The sequence below is a fragment of the Argentina silus genome (assembly GCF_951799395.1).
Source record: "Argentina silus genome assembly, chromosome: 5".
Classification (NCBI taxonomy): domain Eukaryota; kingdom Metazoa; phylum Chordata; class Actinopteri; order Argentiniformes; family Argentinidae; genus Argentina; species Argentina silus.
Window position 1 is genome coordinate 10,561,849 of NC_139659.1, and position 22,101 is coordinate 10,583,949.

Genomic DNA, 22,101 nt, shown 5'->3' on the forward strand with positions numbered 1-22,101 from the left:
CCAGAAAATGCCCCAGTTCAGCAGCCAGACACAGTCAGAGAGCACCTGACTGAACTCACACTCCTATTAAATATGATAACATGCCTCCCATTCCCCAGAAACAAGCAGAGAGTAGTCAAATCAGGCTGGTTTATTTTATCCATAATTATTTGTACAGATTTGAAATGGTCAAACACATATAAAAGGTATAAAACTAACAAAAGGTCACTAAGGACAGGATTTGTTATCTTCTACAGGGTGAGGAACAGACATAGAAGCAAGACATAAAACAATGCTTTTAAAGAATAAATAGTTACAGTTCAAACGTATACTAGGTAATGTCTGCATATCCTGATTGTGCATAACAAATAGGTCTTAGTATTGGTTCATTCAGGAAGCGAGTTAAATCGAGCTAATAGGATATGTAATGACATCACTCATTCTGGTTAAAAGGGAATGTTGAGGTCCTGTTCACAACCCACTTGGTTGTGTTGTTTTTTCATTATGTGTATGTGCGCTTTTGTCTCTGGTTTTACATTGCAGTCATTGTCATTGGGTACTGTGAGTTCATGCTGTATAATAAGTCAGGTTTCAGTCGTCATAGGTCTGTCTGTGTACGTGCATATAGGGGTTCTACTCAATGTTCTGTGTGTGTGTGTGTGTGTGTGTGTGTGTGTGTGTGTATGAACATGTAGGGGCTCTAGTCTATGTCTAGGTCAGAGTCGTCGTCACTCTGTACATGCTGTGTGATGGCTCCGTTGCGGATGGTCTTTGGGATGAGGGCAGGTTTGTCAGGCAGCAGACCGTACTCCTGCAGCAGTGCCTCCACATCCACAGCAAAGAACTCCTCCCCCAGCTGGTCTGTGATCCGCACAAAGTTCCCGATCAGATCTCCTGCCTTATACACCAGCAGGGCTGGCAGGGCACTGCCCCTGAACAGGGCACTGGTGCCGATGACTGAGCCGCGCACGCTGCAGAACTTCACCAGCGGGTACTCCTGTGCCAGGCACAGCAGGCTGCCCATCATGGCCTCACAGGCGGGCACCTCACCCTCGTAGATGTGGATCATGACCAGGGTGTTAATGTCCTCCTTATCCACGGCCTCCAGGAACTCCTCCCCGGAGGAGAGCTCGTACACCTGCGCGAATCGCTTGCCGCAGTACAGCTGCCGGCGCATCTCATCGATGCGCTGCTTGCGATACTGCTCGAGGAAGTCCTGGTCGTCCTCATCCTCCTGGAGCATGTTGTACTCCTGCATGGTCATCTGGGGGAACATACGCACAGCGTTAGTTATGGCTTTCCTACAGATTGTGAAGCTCCCCCTCCTCTTCTCCTGTCACTGTAACATGGGGGTTTATTTTGGCCTCCTGCAGCCATTTCTGTTTTCGACTCTCTTTCTGTCTCTCTATTAATCCCTACACACACACACACACACACACACACACACACACACACACACACACACACACACACACACACACACACACACACACACACACACACACACACACACACACACACACACACACACACACACACACACACACCTTGCTATGGATCTTGTCCTGCAGCGCTTTCTGTTTGGCTTTGTCTTGCTCTAGATCCAGGTCTGAGCGGCAGGTCATGGAGAGTTTCTTGACGAGTCTCTCCATCTCATTTTTCTGCTCCTGCCTCTGCTCCACCTCCAGCTGCTTGTACTTCCTCCAGTCATTTATCACACCCTTTGGCCCTGCAGAACATCCATCATCATCATCGGACGTTGTGTGACATCATGGGACGTGTGAAAAGCAATGCCAAATACAACCATAGAAATGTATAAAGATGTGGATCTCTATAGTACTACTTATACAGCTCATATACTGCTTATACTGTTCATACTGCATTCTATATTTACTCTGCTTATAATGTTACTGTTAATACATATACTGCACTTTTCTGCTTTTTTTGCACTTCTGGTTAGACGCTAACTGCATTTCGTTGTCTCTGTACTTGCACTCTGCACAATGACAATAAAGTTGAATCTAATCTAATCTAATCTAATCTATAACAACACTATATGTTTTGCCTTGATGAGTGTGTGTGTGTGTGTGTGTGTGTGTTACCTGTGTTGATGGCACTGCCATCAGCACTGTACTCCAGCTCGGGCTCCAGGACGTCAGGGTTGCGGATCGTCTTGGCCTCCCCTTCTTCATCCTCCTTGTCGCTGTCCTCATCCTCACTGCTGCTGTAGTAGTACTGCAGCTTCTCCCCCAGGATCTTGTCATCCAGTGTTGTCATGACTGCTCACCTGAGGGAACGGCAGTGAGAATAACATGTTACTGTAACCGTGTGAGGCAAGCTCAATAATGTTCCCACACAGTTTGTCTGCTTATCTTTATTAAGTAAATTGAGAACAGACTAACTACGACTCAGTGGCAGCCATGACACTTAGCCTACATTATGTAATACAACCACTAGCTAACCAACATCATCGTACATGACATGGAGTTTACTTTGCACCAACAACAATTCTACCTCAGACATAACCCAGAGACAATAGCACTTTGCATTAAACACATTATGCCTACATCAATCAAGCCCTATTAAAATAGGGCAATGGGACCATAGTACTTAGTTTACAACGGTGCGTTTTACAGATTAACACCCATTTAATCTCCCCTAGATTAAAATGGACCTTTTCACACAGAATGAGACTTTCTGTCCAGGCTGTCCAAATGTAGGGACATGAGTGTGTATGTTACATTACAGGACAGAAAACCTTCAGCTCTAGGGCCTAAGTGCTGCATTGAATCCCATGTTAATCCATTAGCACAGATGGAGCGAGAGTGAGGGGGGGCAGGGGACCTCTCACAAATCCCTCTCACTAAGCACTACTCTGAAGATGGCAAGCACAATGGGTCACACAATAGCAGTATACTCAGAAGGCACTGCCTAGAGCTCTGTACTACATTAGCTAGTTAATACAGTAACAGTTCAGAGCTGGCAATTCCGCTATAAACAGCTCAACTGATACAGCTCAATGACCGTGTCCTAAAGGAAATGTCCCTGGTGCCGGCTTTCCGTAACGCCTGTCACCTGGCTAGCTAGAACTAAATACTATTCATTCAAGTATTATAGCTACTGTTTGTGGCACTGACATTAAACTGTACTAGTAGCTATGTGTGGACTGTGGTGGAGATAAACAAAGACAGGTCTCATGCAAATCATGGTCGTTAGCTAGTTAACTAAGTAGCTATGTATTTATAACGCCGACAGACATATAGCACAACGAAATCAGCTAACGCTAGCCAGGTAGATAATACGCTACCACTACAGCCAATTAAGTAGATGGCACTCGAAAGGCAATCCAATTACATGGATATCCACCAACTAGGCCAATATGACATTTCCATATCTAGCCACATAGCTAGTTATCAATAGCATCATTAGCTAGCTGGCTTGCTAAGGAACAGGCTTTGCTATCTAGCTAGTAGTATCTTTTAGGACTAGCTATTTTGAGATGTCATTGCAATCAACACGGTTCCTGTTATATGTATATCTACAACTACGATTTAAAGACAATATCTAGCATATAACATAACTAGTAGGATCTTACCCAAATAGTATCACCAGCTAGCTGAACGACTGCTCTCAATGCTAGTTACTCCCCTTTGACCGGGCGTTGACAGCAAAAAAAGGCTGGAAAGTAAATAACCAATAATATAACGAGGCTAAGTAACAGACTTCAGAATGAGCCAATAATTTAAAGAGGGAGGTGCCTGCTCAGTGCTGCTCAAAGACAGTCCTGCTGTATTATTTAACGCCACTAGGTGACAGTAGTGATGCACTAAGAAACAGTGAGGGGATATCATGAGCATCATCAGAGCTTTCCTCGTTGAGACCAGACTTTACAAGTTCGGACGCACGCACACACACGCGCACGCGCACACACACAGTTATGACGTTTGCACGTAACATCCATGACCACACCAGTCGGAAAACAATACGCTATTGTGCACTTAGAACAAAAGTCTTGGTGCACCATAATGGTTTTATCATCATTCTCAATTATAACAGGGCTCTGAGGTCACCCACTGTCGCACAGTGTGAGTATGGACATGTTCATCCCTTATATAGTCCCTCCCTCCCTGTACATATGTGTGTGAACATATCAGAGCAGGCAGTGTTTATGATATACGGTGATAATTACGTTGCGCACACACTCTCCCTGTTGTTCACGTGCCTAACTTTGTCTTGTTTTTTTTCCAGTACCCTCAGAGATGTGAGTGTTCTTGTCTGCATGCTATTTATGTATGACTAACCTTGTTGAGACCAGGCTTTGGGGAAATCCTTTGCAGGAAGTATCTACTGTACAAAGGAGCAGAAACCAGTTTGAAAAGAGTGACGCCTCGAATACCTTGCTTGGACTTGAGCTCCAAAAAAAACAGAATTAAGTTTCCCCTTCAGGTTATATTTCCATTTGTTTAAATGTTGCAAGCTAGCGCTAGGCAACAACTCTCTATAAGGAAAAGATGACGTACATAGCAACAAGCAACCATTACATGGGCATGTGGGGGGAGAGTTCTTGGCATGTAAGATCCAATGAAATTGCGAGCACATTCTCCCATCGCTCCATCCAGTTCAATCCAAACTTGATCAGCTAATCTAAAATTCTCCAGACCTCCAAAGGTGATTTGGAGGTATGGCTATGCCAGACTAAATCAGATCAAACTGTAATTCAGAATATGATAGGTCTTGATTACTACTTTGAGTGATTTTTTTCCTTTGACAGTTGTTTTATAGTCTATGTTGTCTTTTAGGTAATCTAATCTACATGTTTTTTTTTGTTTTGTTGTTTGGTTTAACTGGTTTTACCATACCACACTGTGCTATCCCAAGGCCAGTAGAATGCCATTTGTCAATGTCTTTCACACTTCACTGAGAAAAATTCTGCTGGAAGGAAAGGAGGGCACCCTCCCTGTCTGAGGTGTTACAAGTTAGAAACCACTCCTTCTGACTCATGAGAATAATACATTGTTAAATGTGCACTGTTGCACACTTTTCCTGTGCACACCTTATTTGCACCTCCAATCACTCTCTGGGTCTCATTTCCATCTTTTCCGTACGTTTAAATGTACTACTCATATAGTAAAACTATCCCACTGGGTGAGTCCCAGTCTTTGTCTGTTCTTAAAAAACACATCTGATGCCAAAAGCAACAGTGTTTGTGAAGCTGTGTGATAATATTGGTCATGGCCCAATCAGATGAGTGGTCTACAGACACCCTTCCCTTCCCAGAGTACCACCCTTCCACAATAACAGCCCCATACCTTTTGTGTTTCAGGTCCAAGACTATGAACATCAGAAAAAAACTACTATCTATTTTCTGCATTATAAAAGTAACAAAATGTATGTAATTTGTGTCTCGAGAAATCATTAATTATTTCATCCCTTTATTATTTCTTTTGTTCATGGGTGAGTATTCTTCATAGGGGAGGTATGCAGAGTACATACCTTTGGCATAGGGGCAGTGCATAGATACTGGGCATACAGTGCACAAACACGCACGCAAACACGCACACACACACAAATGTATATGAATAGACACACTACTTAATCAGGGGATAGCCGCTTTGATGGCTTTAGTTTCAGTTTGAGGCACAGAACTCTTCATATACATGTGTCTTCTTCTAAATGTATTAGGGGTGTGTGTGTGTGTGTGTGTGTGTGTGTGTGTGTGTGTGTGTGTGCGTGTGTGCGTATGTGTGTGTGTGTGTGTGTGTGTGTGTGTGTGTTAACTGTACTACACACTAAGCTTTCAGTCGGTTCTGAATCTCCAGAGTGATGCCAACAACAGCACTGCTGTGCCTTCCACACTGGAGTTGTCTGTAAACATACAAATTATTAGCAGCAGATTAATCCATCCTACAATAGGCCAAGAGGCAGCATATCCACTGAGGCAATGTCTGGAGAGCATCATAGCTCATCATAACTTGCTCCTTTGGAACTCTCCCTTGTATCTTTTTCATCTGTTGGAACACTGAATGCCACATACGGGCATGTCCTGGTGTTGAGACACACCAGCTTCTTCAGTGAGGCAGAGTTGACGATATCAAAGCCTGTTTGGCCACCAAACGTGCTGGGCTTCCAGTACTCTGGTGAGCAGATGGGATTTCCCAGAAGACCTTTCAGGGAGAAGGGGGCTCCCATCTCCACCATGCTTTCTCCAAATATGGCGCCGCGACGCGTCCTCTCCAACAGCAAGCCAGGGTAGAACTCCAGAGCATCAACGTCACCGTAGAGATCCTCCAGCTCTCGTGCTATCTCCTCTTCGCCTGCAGAAAACAACAATCACAGAGAGAATCTACCTATAACTTGGGGACCAACCAATGAAAACACATACATTATTGTAAAAAGCTATCAACCTATAAATAGGCGAAATTCCCTTGGGGACTTAGTCATTAACAAACAACATATTTGTAACTGTAACAAAAGTGAGATCGTTCTTATAACCACGGCCCTATCTAAAAAAGGGCACAGGATGTGCATTGAGGCAGAATGTTATGTCTCTGTACACCCTGCAAATACAACCCTTATCAGAAATGTTTACAGTATTAGTCATCTGCTTTACCATGCCACATCAACTCTAAGTCCATCATGGACAGTATGGAGAGAACCTGCTTAATGTTTGGATTAAATACAGCAAAGTTTATTGAGCACTTGTCATATCTCACAGAGTGGGTGAGCAGCTACAGCTGTGGCAAACATGTCAAGAATGTATATTCAAGTGTTCACTTGTACTTGTAACCTCCATAAAGAAGGTTTGTTCTAGAACATTGTGTCCTGAGGTCTTTTTTCCTACCTGTTAAGTCAGTAAAGGAATTGTAGGCCCTCAGGTTGAAGCGTTTCCTGTACTCATTGAAGGACTGTAGGCGAAGCTGCCTGGACTCCTTTATGGTCAACACAGACACTCTGGTCACTACAGGGTTGATGTTGTGGCCGCCCCCTATCTGTGAAAAGCAGGATTACACCTAGAATGATGTTGGCAATGATGAGACCCTCAAGGTCAGATCCTTAGCAACTCTGAGAGCTAGCCCTTAGCACTTTACACATCCACCTCAATAAACAATAACTTATGTCAGGATAAGTTGGACAGCATGGCGTTTGCCTTGGTTACCTGGCCAGCGATTTGCCTCGAAAAGGCCTCCACCAGCTTCTCCACACCATAGTGGGTGAGGACAGAGGTGTTGAAGAGGAACTGTGGGTAGGAGAGCTCATCCCCGTCGATGAGGAAGCTGTCAGGCATCAGAGGATGCCAGTGGTACAGCTGGCTGAACTCCAGAGCGATGCGGTTCCCGTACTGAAACTGGGACTTGAACAGCAGGGTGGGGTCAAACTTCAGCTGCAGCAGGTAACCACTCAAGTGCTGCACATACTCCTCTATCACAATATGGATGGTCTCACCTGGGTCAAGCAGAGTCACAGAGAGGAGTCGGTTGTTGTGTCACGCAACCACAAATGAGCTCTGAAGCAGACTATAAATCAGTGCAGTTCCTAGTATGCTTCTTCTTCTAGCATTGTGACTGCCAATGGCCCCTGGTCCGAGCATAGATTTTTTTCTTATGATGACTGATGTATAGACGATTCACTAATTTTAGACAAATGTACTTGTTGTAAGTCGCTTTGGATAAAAGCGTTTGCTAAAAATGTAATGTAAATGTAATGGAAGTAACAGGAAGCCTCAGATCAGTGCATTACAACCAACTGACCAATGACAATGAGGCGTGCGGTCTGGAAGAGCTGCTCATCATCCCAGGTGGGGTGCTCGGTCCTCAGGACGTCACAGACGCGGTTGTGCTCTCGCAGCCACAAGGTGGCAAACAGAGCCAGGCCCGGGAGCAGGCCAAACACCTCCTGACCAATCGCCAGCTGGCTCTCGGGAGGGATCCCCGGGGGGTAGCTCATCTTGACGGGGGTTTCAGCTACCGTGGGGGGGTATACCTCACCACCAATCACCTGATGGGAGAGATAGTTGGAGTAAACAACACCTGTAGCATATGCAGTCCACTGACAAATATATTCTCACCGACAGCTTACTTCCCCGATTTTTAATCACATTCATTATCTCCATCACCATACCAGTGTCCATATACACTCTTTAAACACTTTATTAGGATCACCTGTACACCTTCTCATGGTGGAGGTGGTGTAATGGTGTGGGGAATGTTTTCTTGGCACACTTTGGTCCCGTTAATACCAATCAATCATCACTTGAATACCACAGCCTATTTGAAAGCTTTTCTTATATCTCTTTGACTATAGCACATAGAAAGAAAATCACTGTTTTTACATATGTAGACACTGTTGGAAATAATTATTGTGATGTTAAAAATGGGTGAAGTGTCTCTTTAACAGTATGAGGTGTGTTGTAGGCCTACGAACCTGGCACTGCCCCATTGTATCCTGGTCTGTTAATCATTAATATGCCACATAAATCCTAAAGCAAATAAATAAAATGAGACCTGCTTCCATATGGTTCACAGCTTCTAAAATTCCGTCCCTGATTTATGGCTGTAGAGAATCTTGGTTTACATACCTACTCTACTCGAGCACATACATGTATGTCAGTGTTTTTCTATCACCTGATATTTTAGCTTCCCCTCTCTGTGAAGCCGGAGGTGGAGTTGGCGGGCCAGATTATCCCCATAGACGTGCCCTGCATCCACCTGCATACACACACCCACAAAATAAATACAATACAAATACAACTGATTTGACATCTGAAGGGGCAGGACTTCATGTAAAGTAGCCACAGAGGCAGCGTTTTATAACTCACTCCATGAGCGAGTGCTTTGGTGAAACCCAGCCCCATACTGTTGTGCGTCTTGAAAAACTGGTGTGTGAAGTGTTGGGCAAAGAAAGCAAACATGAGGTTGCTGCCCCGAGGGTCTGGTCTGAAGGTCTTCCTCAGGAGTAATCTCTTCACCAGCAGCTCAGGGTCGGGCAGCTCAGCCTTGCCTGAAGGAGAAACACACACAGTCACAACACTAAGATAAAGGACAGTCAGCAATCATGTATCAAGACAGATATACGATTGCTGAGTAGTGTGGGGTTGCTGAGCTGTTCATTTGACAGTAAGAAACATTTATGATATTGCAGAAGCAAGCAGGTCTGAATGATGAAATATAAGGGACAGGCTAACCTCTGACCCCCATAGGGGTCGGGCAGTCCTCAGGAACGGGGGGCAGGATGCGAGTGTAGTAGCTCACATTGTAGTAGGACTCCCAGTTCAAGTAGCCATACTTCGAGTTGTAGGTGGGAGGGCTGGGGATCAGGTTCGACCTGGCTGGAAGACAGACATCATTACTGGTATTACTGATGGAAGTTCATGTACTTACTATGGTTCCTGTCTTAGATACCAGATTAAGATGGCTATCCACCTGTCAGAACCACGCGCATGAGCATGTCCCGTAGGAAGGTCTGGTTGATGATGTCCCAGAGCCATTGGAAGTGGGTGAGGATGTAGTTAACCACGTCTGGGCTGGGCTTCAGGAACTGCCGCACTCTGGACCACAACTCAGCTGTAGAGAGAGAGAGAAAGAGAGAGAGAGAGAGAGAGAGAGAGAGAGAGAGAGAGAGAGAGAGAGAGAGAGAGGGAGAGAGAGAGAGAGAGGGAGGGAGAGAGAGAGAGAGAGAGAGAGAGAGAAGGAGAGAGAGAGAGAGAGAAATCTTTCTATACAGTACATGCAGAGCCTATTTTATGCTACATGGTTTGGGATAAATACAATGGAAGTCAACTAAAGAAACAAAGAACCCTTTCAAAGCCTGAAACCAGACAAATATTCAGTGAAACTGCTCCAAGTGAAATGGAGCAGAATTCTGTGTTGTTCCCGGATAGAAAAGGCGAAAAAAAAGTAACTGCTTGTTTTCATATTAGTGTGTATTTTGGCAGTAAAACCTGGAATTCAGGTGTAATGCTGCAGCAGACATGATGGCACCATGTTGTTATGCTGACTTAGATATCATCCAGTCTGTTAAACAGCAGAATAAAAGGCTCCAGATTTTAAGGCTAGCGGTTCTTGCTTAATTAGCCAGCCAGCCACATGTTGGTCAGCAAGATTATTTCACTAGGTAGTTTAGGAACAATCTTGGAGTTATGGTTGAGATGATGTAATGTCATTTTATACCATTGTAACTAAGTGATAATAGTATACCAATTGCAGCTTTTACCACAGCAATACATTTTAAATTTCTAACCCTAAGTGAGGCTTAAATTAAAATGTCATGAGATTGCGGGTGATAAAAAACAGGAACTCAACAGGCTAGACTAGTTATTCCACATCCCATACTGCATTATGTCTAGCTACAGTATCAGATCAGCGAAGTTACAGAGAATCATCTCTGTACAATAGCTCTATAAACAGAGATAATAACTAAGTGGAAGTAGAGTTGTTTTTCTTTTGAATCTTATAGCACTTATCACCCCGCATCCTCTCCTCTCTCTCCCTTCCTGGCTCCTGAGACCTGTTCCTGCACTCAGAGGAGCTCCACATGTTCCTTCTCAACACCACTTCTCAGTAACAGCCAGTTATAGCATTTAGAGGGGAAGGTATAATTGAATAAAAGGGAACAGATTAATTTACATCTGATTATGAAATAATAATGAAGGATGGCTCGAGTTAGATCATAAGTGTTAGGTATTTAGCGGGATCGTTAGTATTGGCAGATTAGTTCAAAAATATCAACGTTCTGTGTGATGATATATCCCTCATAGTCAGAGTACTAGTAACACAAGCACTGTAAGAAAGCGAAGAGAATGATCAGGTCTTCTATACTCAGCTTAACAACTAACCCACATGTCCCATATACGGAAATAGCTGAGATTGTTGACATTCTTCTGGAAGTGCAATAATGAAAAAGGACTTGGGGGTGCAGTAAATAATACAGATAATACACTCACGTGTTGTGCAGTTTTCTCCATAGTAACCGGTGCGAGTGCAGTCACACTCATACTTGTCTAGGTCAAATCTCACACACACACCCCAGTTCTGACATGGGAAATGACAACAAGGGTTCACTGTTGGGGAAACAAAAACAGAAGGTAAGTTCACGGAGAGTTGGCACACATGACATGCTGTATCGTTGTCTATATAGTCAAAAAAAGAGGATTTAAACAGCTGAATATGTCTTCTCTCAAAGGAAACTCGAGTATCAGAGAATATAATGTCTGGCAGATTTGGGCTTAGTTAAGCACTACTGATGATCCAAGGAAACATGAATAACAAATGACGTTCAAGTGATGGATTTGCGACTTTGAAACTTGGCTACTCTAGAATTCCAGCAAGCTCGTGTGGACAAGCTCATCTTTCAGCCTGGAGGCAACCTAGCCTCCTTCATAAAAAGGCTTTTGTTCACACATACACACCACACACCACACACCACACACCACACACCACACACCACACACCACACACACACACACACACACACATCTGATTGATTTCCTGACAAGACACAAGACTAACAGGGGTGGGCAAAGTTCATGTGTGTTAGTTTTAGGAGGAAAAGTGAAATCCCCCTGATTTATAAAAAGAAGAGATATTGTTAGTGTCAGGCATTCCTGTGCTGAAAGTATGTGTACTGTACACATGTGCATTCTCTACAGTATATCACATGAGGGAGAGCAAACCTTTAATGGACCATGCATCCAAGAACCCTGATCATGGGGATATACTATCAACCTCATATAAAGAATAGAAACCATGGAAATAAGCAACACAAATCATTGGTAGGCTGACACCTACATACACAAGATCTGACTTGCCTTTCCCTAACCATGATGCCACCATCTTCCAGATCTAAGACAGGGATAAATATCTTGTTTACTCTGAGCCTGCTCCAACACATAGTGCGCCCCCATGACTTTCAACTCCATGTCCGCTCCCTCTTTATTCTCTTCTGCTATACATCATATACAGAGACCAAAACTAAAAATAAAGGATAAACACAGAGGACGGAATCCATAAGCCAAGGCCAGTCATTAAAAACATCCTGCACGTATCTAAGATGTTTGATCTGAACATTTCAGAATTAATGAATTATCTAGTCCAAGAGGTCACAAGATTCAAGACCCACAGTTAAAGGTTTGAGGTACACCTTGCACCAAAACATAGGTCTAGGGTCAGATTAACGTATTCCCGATCTATAAAAAAAATATCAAACTGACACTGCACTGTTTTGTCCTCCTGTGTACTAACTGTGGTTGTACAGTAGCGTGAACTCTTGGCCCTAGGTCGAGCATTGTTAAACATATCTGCCATGAAGGCACCAAAGCCTCTTGCTTATGGAAAATCTACCCATCAAACAATAACAGACTCAAGACCAGGCTTGCCCACACAGACCTGCAGACACAGGCTCGAGTCTTGGAAGCTGCCGGACGTCAATTACCATTTAGCATTGCTCTTATATTTATGGTCTTGCCATGAAATGCATTGAATAAATGCATGAAATTCTGCAGCAGAATTTGTCTACCACCATGCTCTGTGTCAGGTTCAATGGTTAAACTCTTTTATAAGTGGAGTCTAAACGTTGTTTAATGTTCTTTTATGTTTTATGTGTCTTTTTTCTTTTGTTACCTGTCTTGGAGCTGACTTCACTGTCTCCATGGCAGAAAGGCTCCCGGAGCAGAAGGAAAAGCCCACACACTGATGCCAGGACGCACGCTTCACAATATAAATGTATGCGATTTCAGGATTAAATACGATACGCAAAATAATCTCAACAAATACATAAAATAATAATGCCAACAAGAACAACGTCAGGAAATGTAATAACTCAAAAATCAAGTAACCGGCCTACTCACACTTCATCACAACTCTTAGGTCCGAGAAAAACAGTCAACTTCGCCCCAAAAAGAATAAGGTATATACGAGCACTGGTATGACTGCTCTGAAATAATACTAAAAGAAAAATGTGTATCTACCCATTGTGTATAAAAGTGGGGAAAGATCTGAGACCGAATCGCACCTCCCCTAATCTCAAACTCCGCTCTATTGCCTGTGTCTGCGTGTAGCCCCTGTTCTTTGGGAGTTATAGGAGCTCCAGCATTGATACGTTACCTTCCAGGTTATGCAAATCAGATGTGCAAACTGTAGATACTTACTCCGTAGACACGGAGATGCATTCCCTGCACATAAATGTGCTTGATAAGTTTTGTGGGATCTTTTACATTGCCTTGTTAGCCCTCAGGATATCGTATCTCCATTGATAATGGGGTGTCAATGTATGTTTGATTAAATGTTTTAATTGGTAATTAGTTAGTACGTGAGTCATGCTAGCTTTTGTTGGTCCCTAGCTTCGCTTGTACAGCTAGCCAATGTCAATGCAAAATTGTGTTTATGCAGTATTTACTTGAATGAAACTCGATTTAATTTTTATTGTTTTGGTTAATTCACTTGAACAGCATTGTGCATACTTGACCTTCTAGGCTATGCAAATTAGTTATGCACGCTGTAGAGACTTACTCCGTAGACACAGAGATGTGCAATTTGCTTGATAAACTTTTCATAGTCGCTCTGATTGTGCCATCTTGCTTCTACGTGAGCGAGCTGATCATCCATCACTCTTCTACTTGACTCGGCAGGAGGCCTGCACTCAGCAAGTCTGTTCTTACCATTCAACTAAAGACTAAACGCTAGCACGAGAACTGTGCTCATCCCAGTCACAGGGGCCCTGGGAGGTATTCTGTGTGCACACATTTCATTTTATTTTCTTTGTTTTGTTTTGTTTTGTTTTTACAGTACCGGCACTGTTGTATTGTGATTAATGCCATTTTGATGTGAATATCAAAATGTTCCCTGTTTTATTCAGTAAATGAACAATACACTTATTTTGTTGTGTTGAGTTGGAGAACACGCAGCCCCTTTCAAGAACATCATTCAGCACTTCACTAACATAATTGAAGGGTTGCATGGACATGAACCATGACATGAAAAGGTAATTTCTCAGTGGAAAATATCAACAGTGAATGAAGAAATTGACGGCTCATTAAAGGTAGACTCTTGGATATGACGTCAATGGGAAAAGAGCGGGGCGACGCTACCAGTAATTTCAGTAATTTTCAGTAATTAGGTGGGCTTGCTTAAGCAAGTCCAACTATTGTTCTTCGACATACTTATTGTTAGGTAGATTTTATTTAAATTCTTAAGCATTTTATTATTATATTACTAGTTACAGCCAGCATATTATTATTATTATTGTTATTATTAAAATTGTTCCACCTGCTACTCCTACAACTTTTAAGCTATTCACACCATTCCAACTTTTTAAACATTACAAACTTGAAAGTGCACTTTTTAACATGGAGGTCTATGGAAACTGCATGGAAGATGCAATTTTTGAACCACTGCTGATCTTACACCTTTTAAGCTATTAACACCATTTCAACTGTAAAATGTGCCAAAAAATTAACTTTTTGTAACTCCAAAACATCTAATCCGGTTAACATGGTAGAATGTTGATTTAGGCCAACATTCTGAGAACCTCATTGTTACTGCAACTCCTATGGAACTTTCCCAACTCTTCAATAAAAACAACAGGAGACCTGCAGAACACATTCTTAGACTGATTACACAACTATGCACTCTCTTGGCTACCAGTTCTACTGGTCTACCGGCACCACTCTCAACCAATTAACAAACTAACTATACCACTCTCAACCACTCAACCCTCTACTCACTCCATTGAACTACCCCAGGCTTATCCTATCTATCTATCTAATCTTCTATCTTTCTAGTCTTCTATCTTTTTCTAGTTTTAACTCGTATCTCTACGTTCTGTAGGCAAAAAAGGTTCTAAGGAAATTACCCCCTATGATGTCATTGGGGTTAAAAAAAACAGTTATTTTCCAAAACTACAATGAGTTTCCATCCAGGTGGAGTGTGTTTGTGGCTGTAGTTTCACAGTCACAAGTGTCGATAAATTACCATTGACTTTTAACATTTTTTATTCTCTGTCTCCTTCTGGTGGTTTAAATTGAGACTTGTCCACCTATGGAGTTAACATTTCCTCTTCAGCTGATGGGACTATTGAGAACAGAGATTCCTCAACACAGGCGATAGGATAGGAAAGCAACACTGAGGCAAATCATGTGTTTTATTTTATCCTTTGAACCAGACAATGGTTACATTCAAGTTTAATCCATATTTTACACAAGAGCTGAGGTTGCTTTGAATATTGTCAGACAAAGATTATGGGTTACTGGCCAGAAAAAGACAAAGACCCTTAAAGTACCATGTAAAAAGATATCAACATAGATAAAATGATAGCCTACTGTTGGCAACTATACTACAGTCAGCATACTTTTAGAATAATAAGTGGATAAATTACCTCAATATATAGCCATAGTGAAAGTGATCAATCAATACAAACCTTTCACCTTAAAACTCTGGCTGTAACTATGCAAGTGTATAACATGGTGATGGCATTGAAGATTTCAATTGGTTTAGTCAGGACACTTACATTGGTTTAATCACTGTTTAATGAAATGTATACATTTACTGTAAATTTGGCATAACTGGAAGGCTCCGCTCTGTATAGCTCCCTGCCTGAAGTTTAATAACATAAAATACAAAATAACATAGGCAGGGAGCCCATGACCTATCAAACCCCCCTTTGGTAGGCTAAATACAGAGTGACTGAGCGGGTGGAGGCTGGGGCGGTGGGTGTGACTACCAACAGTATAGCTTTCATAGCTAGTGGCGTCACACTGTTTGTGTGTGTTGCATAACCGGCTGCTTTAGCCTTGTCCCTGAACATGTGAAGGTATTTTGTCTACATGTTAATTAGCTGTCTGTCAGGCTTCATTTGTTAATCAGAATAATCAGGTCAGCCTTGAGATTAAGTTGTTTCATGAAGTTGTCTTCTTCTGCATTCTCCTAAAACAGCATCACATTCACAGTTGATGAGTTGATTTCATTACTTCGCCATAAACAATGCGTGCATGGCGCTAACAAGGCTTAGGTTGTGGGTTTGATTCCCGCTGGGACCATATATACTGAAAAATGTATGCACTCACTGCAATGTAAGTTGCTTTGGATAAAAGCGTCAGCTAAATGGCATGTATTATATTATATATATTACACAGATGTTCAGCCCCCACTTTACCACCAGGGACAGGGGATTTCCAGGAGGGGGTAAAAACTCCTTGTAGGGTTAGAATTTTAGGGTTTTTCTACACAGATAGTTCCTGTGATGAGGGGGAGTTCTTACAATTGAGGTTTACATGTTTAATTTTAGAGGAGAAAGGGAAGTTGACTGAGAGTGAGTGCCAAGTGTACGGAAGGGACTATGGGAGAGACACAAACCCACTGTGGAAATATGACATGACATCCTCTTGAACTGAGCAGGCCTCTCTTGGTCATGTATTCCTCTGATAAACAAAAATCCCCCCCAAGACTGGGGTCTTCTCTCATCCAAGTTCTCATCTAACTAATCTAATCTAACTTCCTCTGCTTATTGCTAGCCTGGTCAGCCCAGACCTGTTAGTGAACAGCCAACACATACACAAACAGATCTGGTGCGACCAGGCTAGCTTATTGCAGCTAAACCATGAGCATTTGAGGCAATAAGAAGACAGAGAAACAGAGTTTTAGTCAACTTTATTTAGGAAAGACTAATAAATAATGACACATAATATTTTTTAAGACAAATAGAGAAATGCAGCGGACATGGTCTCAGTAATAATAATGCTGTAATGCCCTCTTTGGAAACACCCGGACATTCTATATAATACAAAAGAATAGCAGCTGATTGTCAGAATGTGGCCTCATGCCCATATACAGTATATTATCAATGCCTCATCCTAAGTGCTATGAGTGAATATTGTACACACCCACACATAGGTATGTGGTGAAATAACAGGCCCAGTGAGGATGTCTTCATCTTGACATTTGTCCGGTTTGCACAGGATACACTGACCCCGTGTAGTGTCCAATCCAAGCAAACTCTAGACATTCTGTCTAGAATCCTGTCTGTGCTTCCTCCTCTGTCTTTAAGACAAATAAAGGGACATTTCAGATATATTGGGAAACATTTAGTCATTGCAAGATTCATTGTGGGGGAAAAACAACCTGTGGTGTTTTACCTGCTTCTGTTCAGGATCCGTTGTCCTTGTCTGCCCGCTGGATTCAAACATCTTTCCTCACCAGTCGTCTTAATTGTGATGCTACAAGGATGCAATTAACATGTCTTTGCAGTTATTGTCTCACTTATGTTTATTTTTTTCTTCATATTCTGATAAGTTGAATATGCCCTACTTACATAATTTCATCTTTTCCACAGAAGACTGTCTTCGGGTGCCACTCTATTGTCTGGATGAGTTTTCAACGTATGCCTCTCATTGGTCTACCACTGCATAGACAACTCTCAGATGTTCCAACTATTTGTACTGAGGGAACAGCAATTGAGGGGTAAAGTGTTGCCATTACATAACAAAACAACTCAATGCATTCAAGGTAACTGTTTACATCTAAACCTGCCATTAATTATGATTACTTTCACATAATACTTTTACAAGAAATTTAAATAATCACATTCAAAGTACACAATATTTTGTTAGATGTTGAAATTAGTAGCCTACACACGTATTAGGATTTTGTAAACCAAAAATGCAAAATGACAGACAACATGCATGAGTCCAAATTTTTCCTATCATGAATCATTTAGATTCAATAAGCACATAATATAAATATCTAACTTAAAATACCACTGTCCCCTTTAAAGTGAATTGCTTACTAGAGTATGCAAATCCAACTCCACAGACTGCAAGGCAGAGGAGGACCAAAGTTGTTCTTCTCATCCTGATGGTAGGTTATTCGAATGTCTGTGCTGCTGAGGGTTAGTTGCCTTTATATTGCCAGTTTTGGTTTCAGTTTCTCCTAGCTACATGTCAATTCTGTGAAATCCCACTAGGGAAACACCAAGTTTTCCCTTTCCCTATTGTGAGATTACTTCATTTCCGATTCACTCTATTTGAGAATGATGAATGAGATTTTTGTTTCAGTGATTACATATGTGCATGGGCAGAGTGACAGATAAAGCTGTATGTTGTCTGTACTCCCCAGTTTATGTTTATAGCCCCAAAACCCTGCTTTAATTTGATTACTGTTTATTTTATCTCCTTGTCATGTGTAGAATGTTATTCTGAACTATGATCTGAGCATATCCACACAAAACATCAACATGTTACCTATCAAATGGTCCTGCTTTTGCATCTGATCATCTTTCTCATGTTATAAGCAGTTTAGTCTGGATCTGGTTGTTAGGAGGAAGTTAGTCAAATAGGACATTCACTTTAAGAGGTTAACTATATTCCAGCTGCCCGTCATATTCTTTACACACCCTGCCCTGAAGAGACTATAAACTCATACTTTCTATTACGACACCAATAATTCAGAAGTCACCCATTTAATTTCAATAAGTGGGCACAGCACAACACAACAGTAACCAAATCTGCATCCCGATCAAGTATCCACTTGTGCATTCCCTCTCATGGATTTAAAGGCATAGAATTGGTGTGTACATGAGCTCTGTGAGATGGGAGTGCAAAACACTTCAAGGGAAAGGGTAGAGAATGGGGCTGTGGCAGTAAGGTTGCAGATTAATTTAATATAGTGCCTGGTGTAAACTGGGGACACGTGAATAACCAAATGTAGCCAGGACCAAAGCAGAATTACACACTTTCATATTGGGTCGACTAAGGCTGATCAATCAAAGATATTGATAATCAACTATCAGGTGGCTCTAGTAATAGAAGCACCAGTAATTTAATAGCCCCGGTTTCCACAAACGACTGGTGAAAATCAATGCATTTTCTTTATACCACACACACACGACTGGGAGCAGAGTTCAACATCACTGTTTTCCAACTGCTACAAAATAGTTAATGTGGTATTCGTATTGAAAGAAAGACACATCTTTATCAACAGCACATTTATTGAAACAAAGTGTGTCTAGGACGAGCTAGAGGCAGCCACTGCAGACCGCCTGGGCTTGGGGACGGTCCCTTCCCGGAATCCGTTCCTGTAAAGGATAAGAGGGAGAGGAAATGAGACTTGTGATATTGCTCCACAATACATGCCATTAAGCAGGAGGCTTTCAATTTGAACCCACGTTCATAATTGCTACAGCAGCGAAGCTTACCTCAGTAAAAAGTTGAAATCACTGTGATCTCATTTGTTCAGACATTTATTTAGTGACATCACTGGTAAGCGACTTTCAGCTGGCATTGTTTTCAGCACAATGATTGAATCAAAGCAGAGACAAAATTTGTTCTGCATGGCACTTGACCATGCGTCTACTCAACAGCAGGGCCCTCCTGTCCTGTGTCCTGCTCACCTGAATCTGCGGTAGACGACTCTCAGATGCCTCAGACGGCCGGTTCCGGTAGTGTTCCTCCTCTTGGCCTTGGCGCTCCAGTTATCTACAGAACAAAACAACAGGTCAACACACAAACCACAGAAGCTGACCTGCACATACCTACGGACAACTTATAGGGGATTGAAGAACAATGGCTCATCAAAAACATTTGATTGAAAAGTGATTTGCTTCAAAGAAGAGTTTAGTCACTGCGCTGTTAGAATTTTGGGGGGATAAAATATGCTTTCTTTCTGCTCTAGTCACTGACAGATGCACAATGGCTGTTTTGTTGTTGTTTCCAATTAGGCTGTATATCATCTGCAGAAATAACGCAAATAGTTTTGAGCGCTTTTTAAAGTTCTCCTTCTGTTTGTCCCAATTACTGAAATGCCTCGTATTGGTGTTGAAGGCTACAAAAACTTTTTATTAACATTCCCTATTCGCTAATGTGCCTGAGTGAGAACTGCTCCCCTTGCGAATAAATGTTTCTTCCAGGACTTTCTTCCTGGTCTTCTCGCAGTGTGAGCAAAACCTTTTCTCCAGTCCATCAGTGAGTGGCAGCATCCTCACCTGTCTCAAGAGTCGTCAGTTAGGCTGGCCTGTCATCTAACCTTTTCTAATTGTTAACAGTCAATCCTCGCCTACGAACCCTAGGCCTCTGCTGATGTGTCCTGCAGGCTTTAAGTTGCGTTATAAATGGCGTGCTGTCATTTTCCCCAGACATTATGGCTGACAAGATTTTGAACATTTTTAATGTCCAAAAGCCGCTAACTACCTGCTAACGGAAACCCCGGACTCAAAGATAGCGTAACTTACACCAAGTCCTGTATGTTGGCCATATGAATAAGCTGTCAAAGACAGTATATGTAGCGAGTACTCACACTTTCTCTTGCGCTTCTCGGGGTAGCCACACTTTCCGCAGGACGACTTCTGCAGGTGGTATGCCTTGGAGCCACAGCGACGGCACAAACCGTGCGTCTTATTACGCCGCTTACCGAAGGACGATGTCCCCTTCGTCTAAAACAACAACGACCAGAGGTTAAAGCCACACCCACTGCTGCATAACACCAACAATAAAACTTAAACACATACAAACAGCACATGATTTAAAAACAGTCTGCTGCTCAAGGAATTTGATTCCATTGGGGCTGTCATTTTCATAGACACCAATGTCTTGTCTCAGCCAAACAAGTAGAATCACTGAAATTCATATGTTCAGACATTTGTATTGTAAACATCATTGACAAGACACTACCTGGTGACAAGCAATTCATTTCACAATATACCTGCTTTCTGGGCCATGAAGCTGGACTACACTGACTACCTTGCTAGTTACATCAATGTTTGTGTCACTTTGGAAAGAAAATCAGTGGCTGAAATGCCAACTTTGCACCAAAAACACGCTGTAGGTTGGTGTGTCTAAACATGAAAATTAAGATATGGCTTTCTAGATGCCTAGTTAGCAATGACTACACACACTAATGTTCAAAAATATTCACTATCAATGTAGCCCAATGCTGGCTAGCTATCTAGCAAGCTGTACTTTTGAATGGGCTATGCTGGTATTCACAAGACCTGGAGCAACGTGTACGTTGTAGACGAGTCCTCAACTAACTAGTTAGTAGCAAGACACAAAATCAAACTATCTACTTTTTTTTGCTTGGTCAAGTTATGCATGTTAGCTAGCCAAAGCAACGTTGGCTAGTTAGAACACTAGATACGTAGCCGACAAGATACAGGGCCAGCAAAAAAAAAGGTAGATAGTTTGATTTTGTGTCTTGCAACTAACTAGTTAGTTGAGGACCCGTCTACAACGTACACGTTGCTCCAGGTCTTGTGAATACCAGCATAGCCCATTCAAAAGAACAGCTTGCTAGATAGCTAGCCAGCATTGGGCTACATTGATAGTGAATATTTTTGTACTCAATCTAGAACTTCTTCATGAACAATATCGGGGTCATATACTTATCGGTTATTGCAACTCGTAAAAAATTACAAGTCCGGGCCAGACAAACTGCAATATAAATAGATGTTTAAAGATATAACTCGCCTATATGTTTTCACTCACCATTTTCTTCCTGGGGGTCGGTGGAAAGAGACCGGAAAAGGGATTGGTGTTTCATTTAATTACAACCGTTGTCTTTCCGGTGTAACATGGACAGTTGGCCGCTTAATTGAGGAACGCATTTATCAATAAATAGACCTACTAGAATAGCCTAACGATTATCATTGTAAGCATTTGGATGTAAACATTTAAATAGAAATAAGAAATGCAAACAGTGAGGTCTTTGAATGACTTCACACAGGTGAAATATGTCAAGAGTGGATTTATAAGCTAATGCCCCCGTATAACCTACTAGTATTAAAGCAGCGCTACAACGTTTTGTGTGGTGGAGTAATTCCATTATTTCCATTAAATTCCGGGGAAAATACTGAGAAAAGGTGTAGGGCCTATAGGCTTAACTGTTGAGAAATATTCAGAGAACGATCGCATGGGCAACAATTAGACAACAAAAAAACAGGTTAATATTTTTGGGTGTAGGTCTTTTTTACATGGTGACTACGATTCTCAGGCTCAATCACAGGCCTATGTTTTGTCAAAACAAACATTATGTGAGCATAATTTCTCAAATAATGTCATTAGGCTAATTGCCTATCATCAGGCTATAATTTGCAAATGAGATGGCAGACAGTGTGTGTGTGTGTGTGTGTGTGTGTGTGTGTGTG

General features: G+C 42.0%; 3 protein-coding genes and 1 long non-coding RNA gene across 5 annotated transcripts; all 4 read right to left on the reverse strand.

Annotated features, from left to right (window-relative positions):
• Positions 1-123: 123 nt before the first annotated feature.
• Positions 124-4,347, reverse strand: pdcl (phosducin-like). Of its 2 annotated transcripts, none has more exons than XM_083669820.1 (4): positions 4,281-4,347; positions 2,082-2,266; positions 1,527-1,708; positions 124-1,243 (listed from the first exon to the last, which is right to left on the reverse strand). In XM_083669820.1, exons 2-4 carry the CDS (start codon positions 2,254-2,256, stop codon positions 680-682), a joined length of 921 nt encoding a protein of 306 aa, XP_083525946.1. In that variant the 5' UTR covers positions 2,257-2,266; positions 4,281-4,347; the 3' UTR covers positions 124-679. The 2 variants fall into 2 exon arrangements, with proteins under 2 accessions (XP_083525946.1, XP_083525945.1); XM_083669819.1 differs by lacking the exon at positions 4,281-4,347 and adding an exon at positions 3,575-3,885.
• Positions 4,348-5,663: 1,316 nt separating this feature from the next.
• On the reverse strand, positions 5,664-13,044 carry LOC310804959 (prostaglandin G/H synthase 1-like). Its single transcript, XM_083670423.1, has 11 exons — positions 12,821-13,044; positions 12,594-12,680; positions 10,919-11,035; positions 9,399-9,539; positions 9,161-9,304; positions 8,795-8,976; positions 8,601-8,684; positions 7,728-7,974; positions 7,136-7,422; positions 6,821-6,968; positions 5,664-6,293 (listed from the first exon to the last, which is right to left on the reverse strand). Exons 1-11 carry the CDS (start codon positions 12,825-12,827, stop codon positions 5,935-5,937), a joined length of 1,803 nt encoding a protein of 600 aa, XP_083526549.1. The 5' UTR covers positions 12,828-13,044; the 3' UTR covers positions 5,664-5,934.
• Positions 13,045-16,775: 3,731 nt separating this feature from the next.
• LOC310804511 lies at positions 16,776-17,406 on the reverse strand. Its single transcript, XR_014554211.1, has 3 exons — positions 17,278-17,406; positions 17,102-17,182; positions 16,776-17,006 (listed from the first exon to the last, which is right to left on the reverse strand). It is a non-coding gene; the product is annotated as an uncharacterized lncRNA (long non-coding RNA).
• Positions 17,407-18,933: 1,527 nt separating this feature from the next.
• Positions 18,934-21,489, reverse strand: rpl37 (ribosomal protein L37). The gene is made up of 4 exons (XM_083670134.1): positions 21,443-21,489; positions 20,256-20,391; positions 19,354-19,438; positions 18,934-19,038 (listed from the first exon to the last, which is right to left on the reverse strand). The coding sequence occupies exons 1-4, from the start codon at positions 21,443-21,445 to the stop codon at positions 18,969-18,971; spliced, it is 294 nt and encodes a 97-aa protein (XP_083526260.1). The 5' UTR covers positions 21,446-21,489; the 3' UTR covers positions 18,934-18,968.
• Positions 21,490-22,101: the final 612 nt, after the last annotated feature.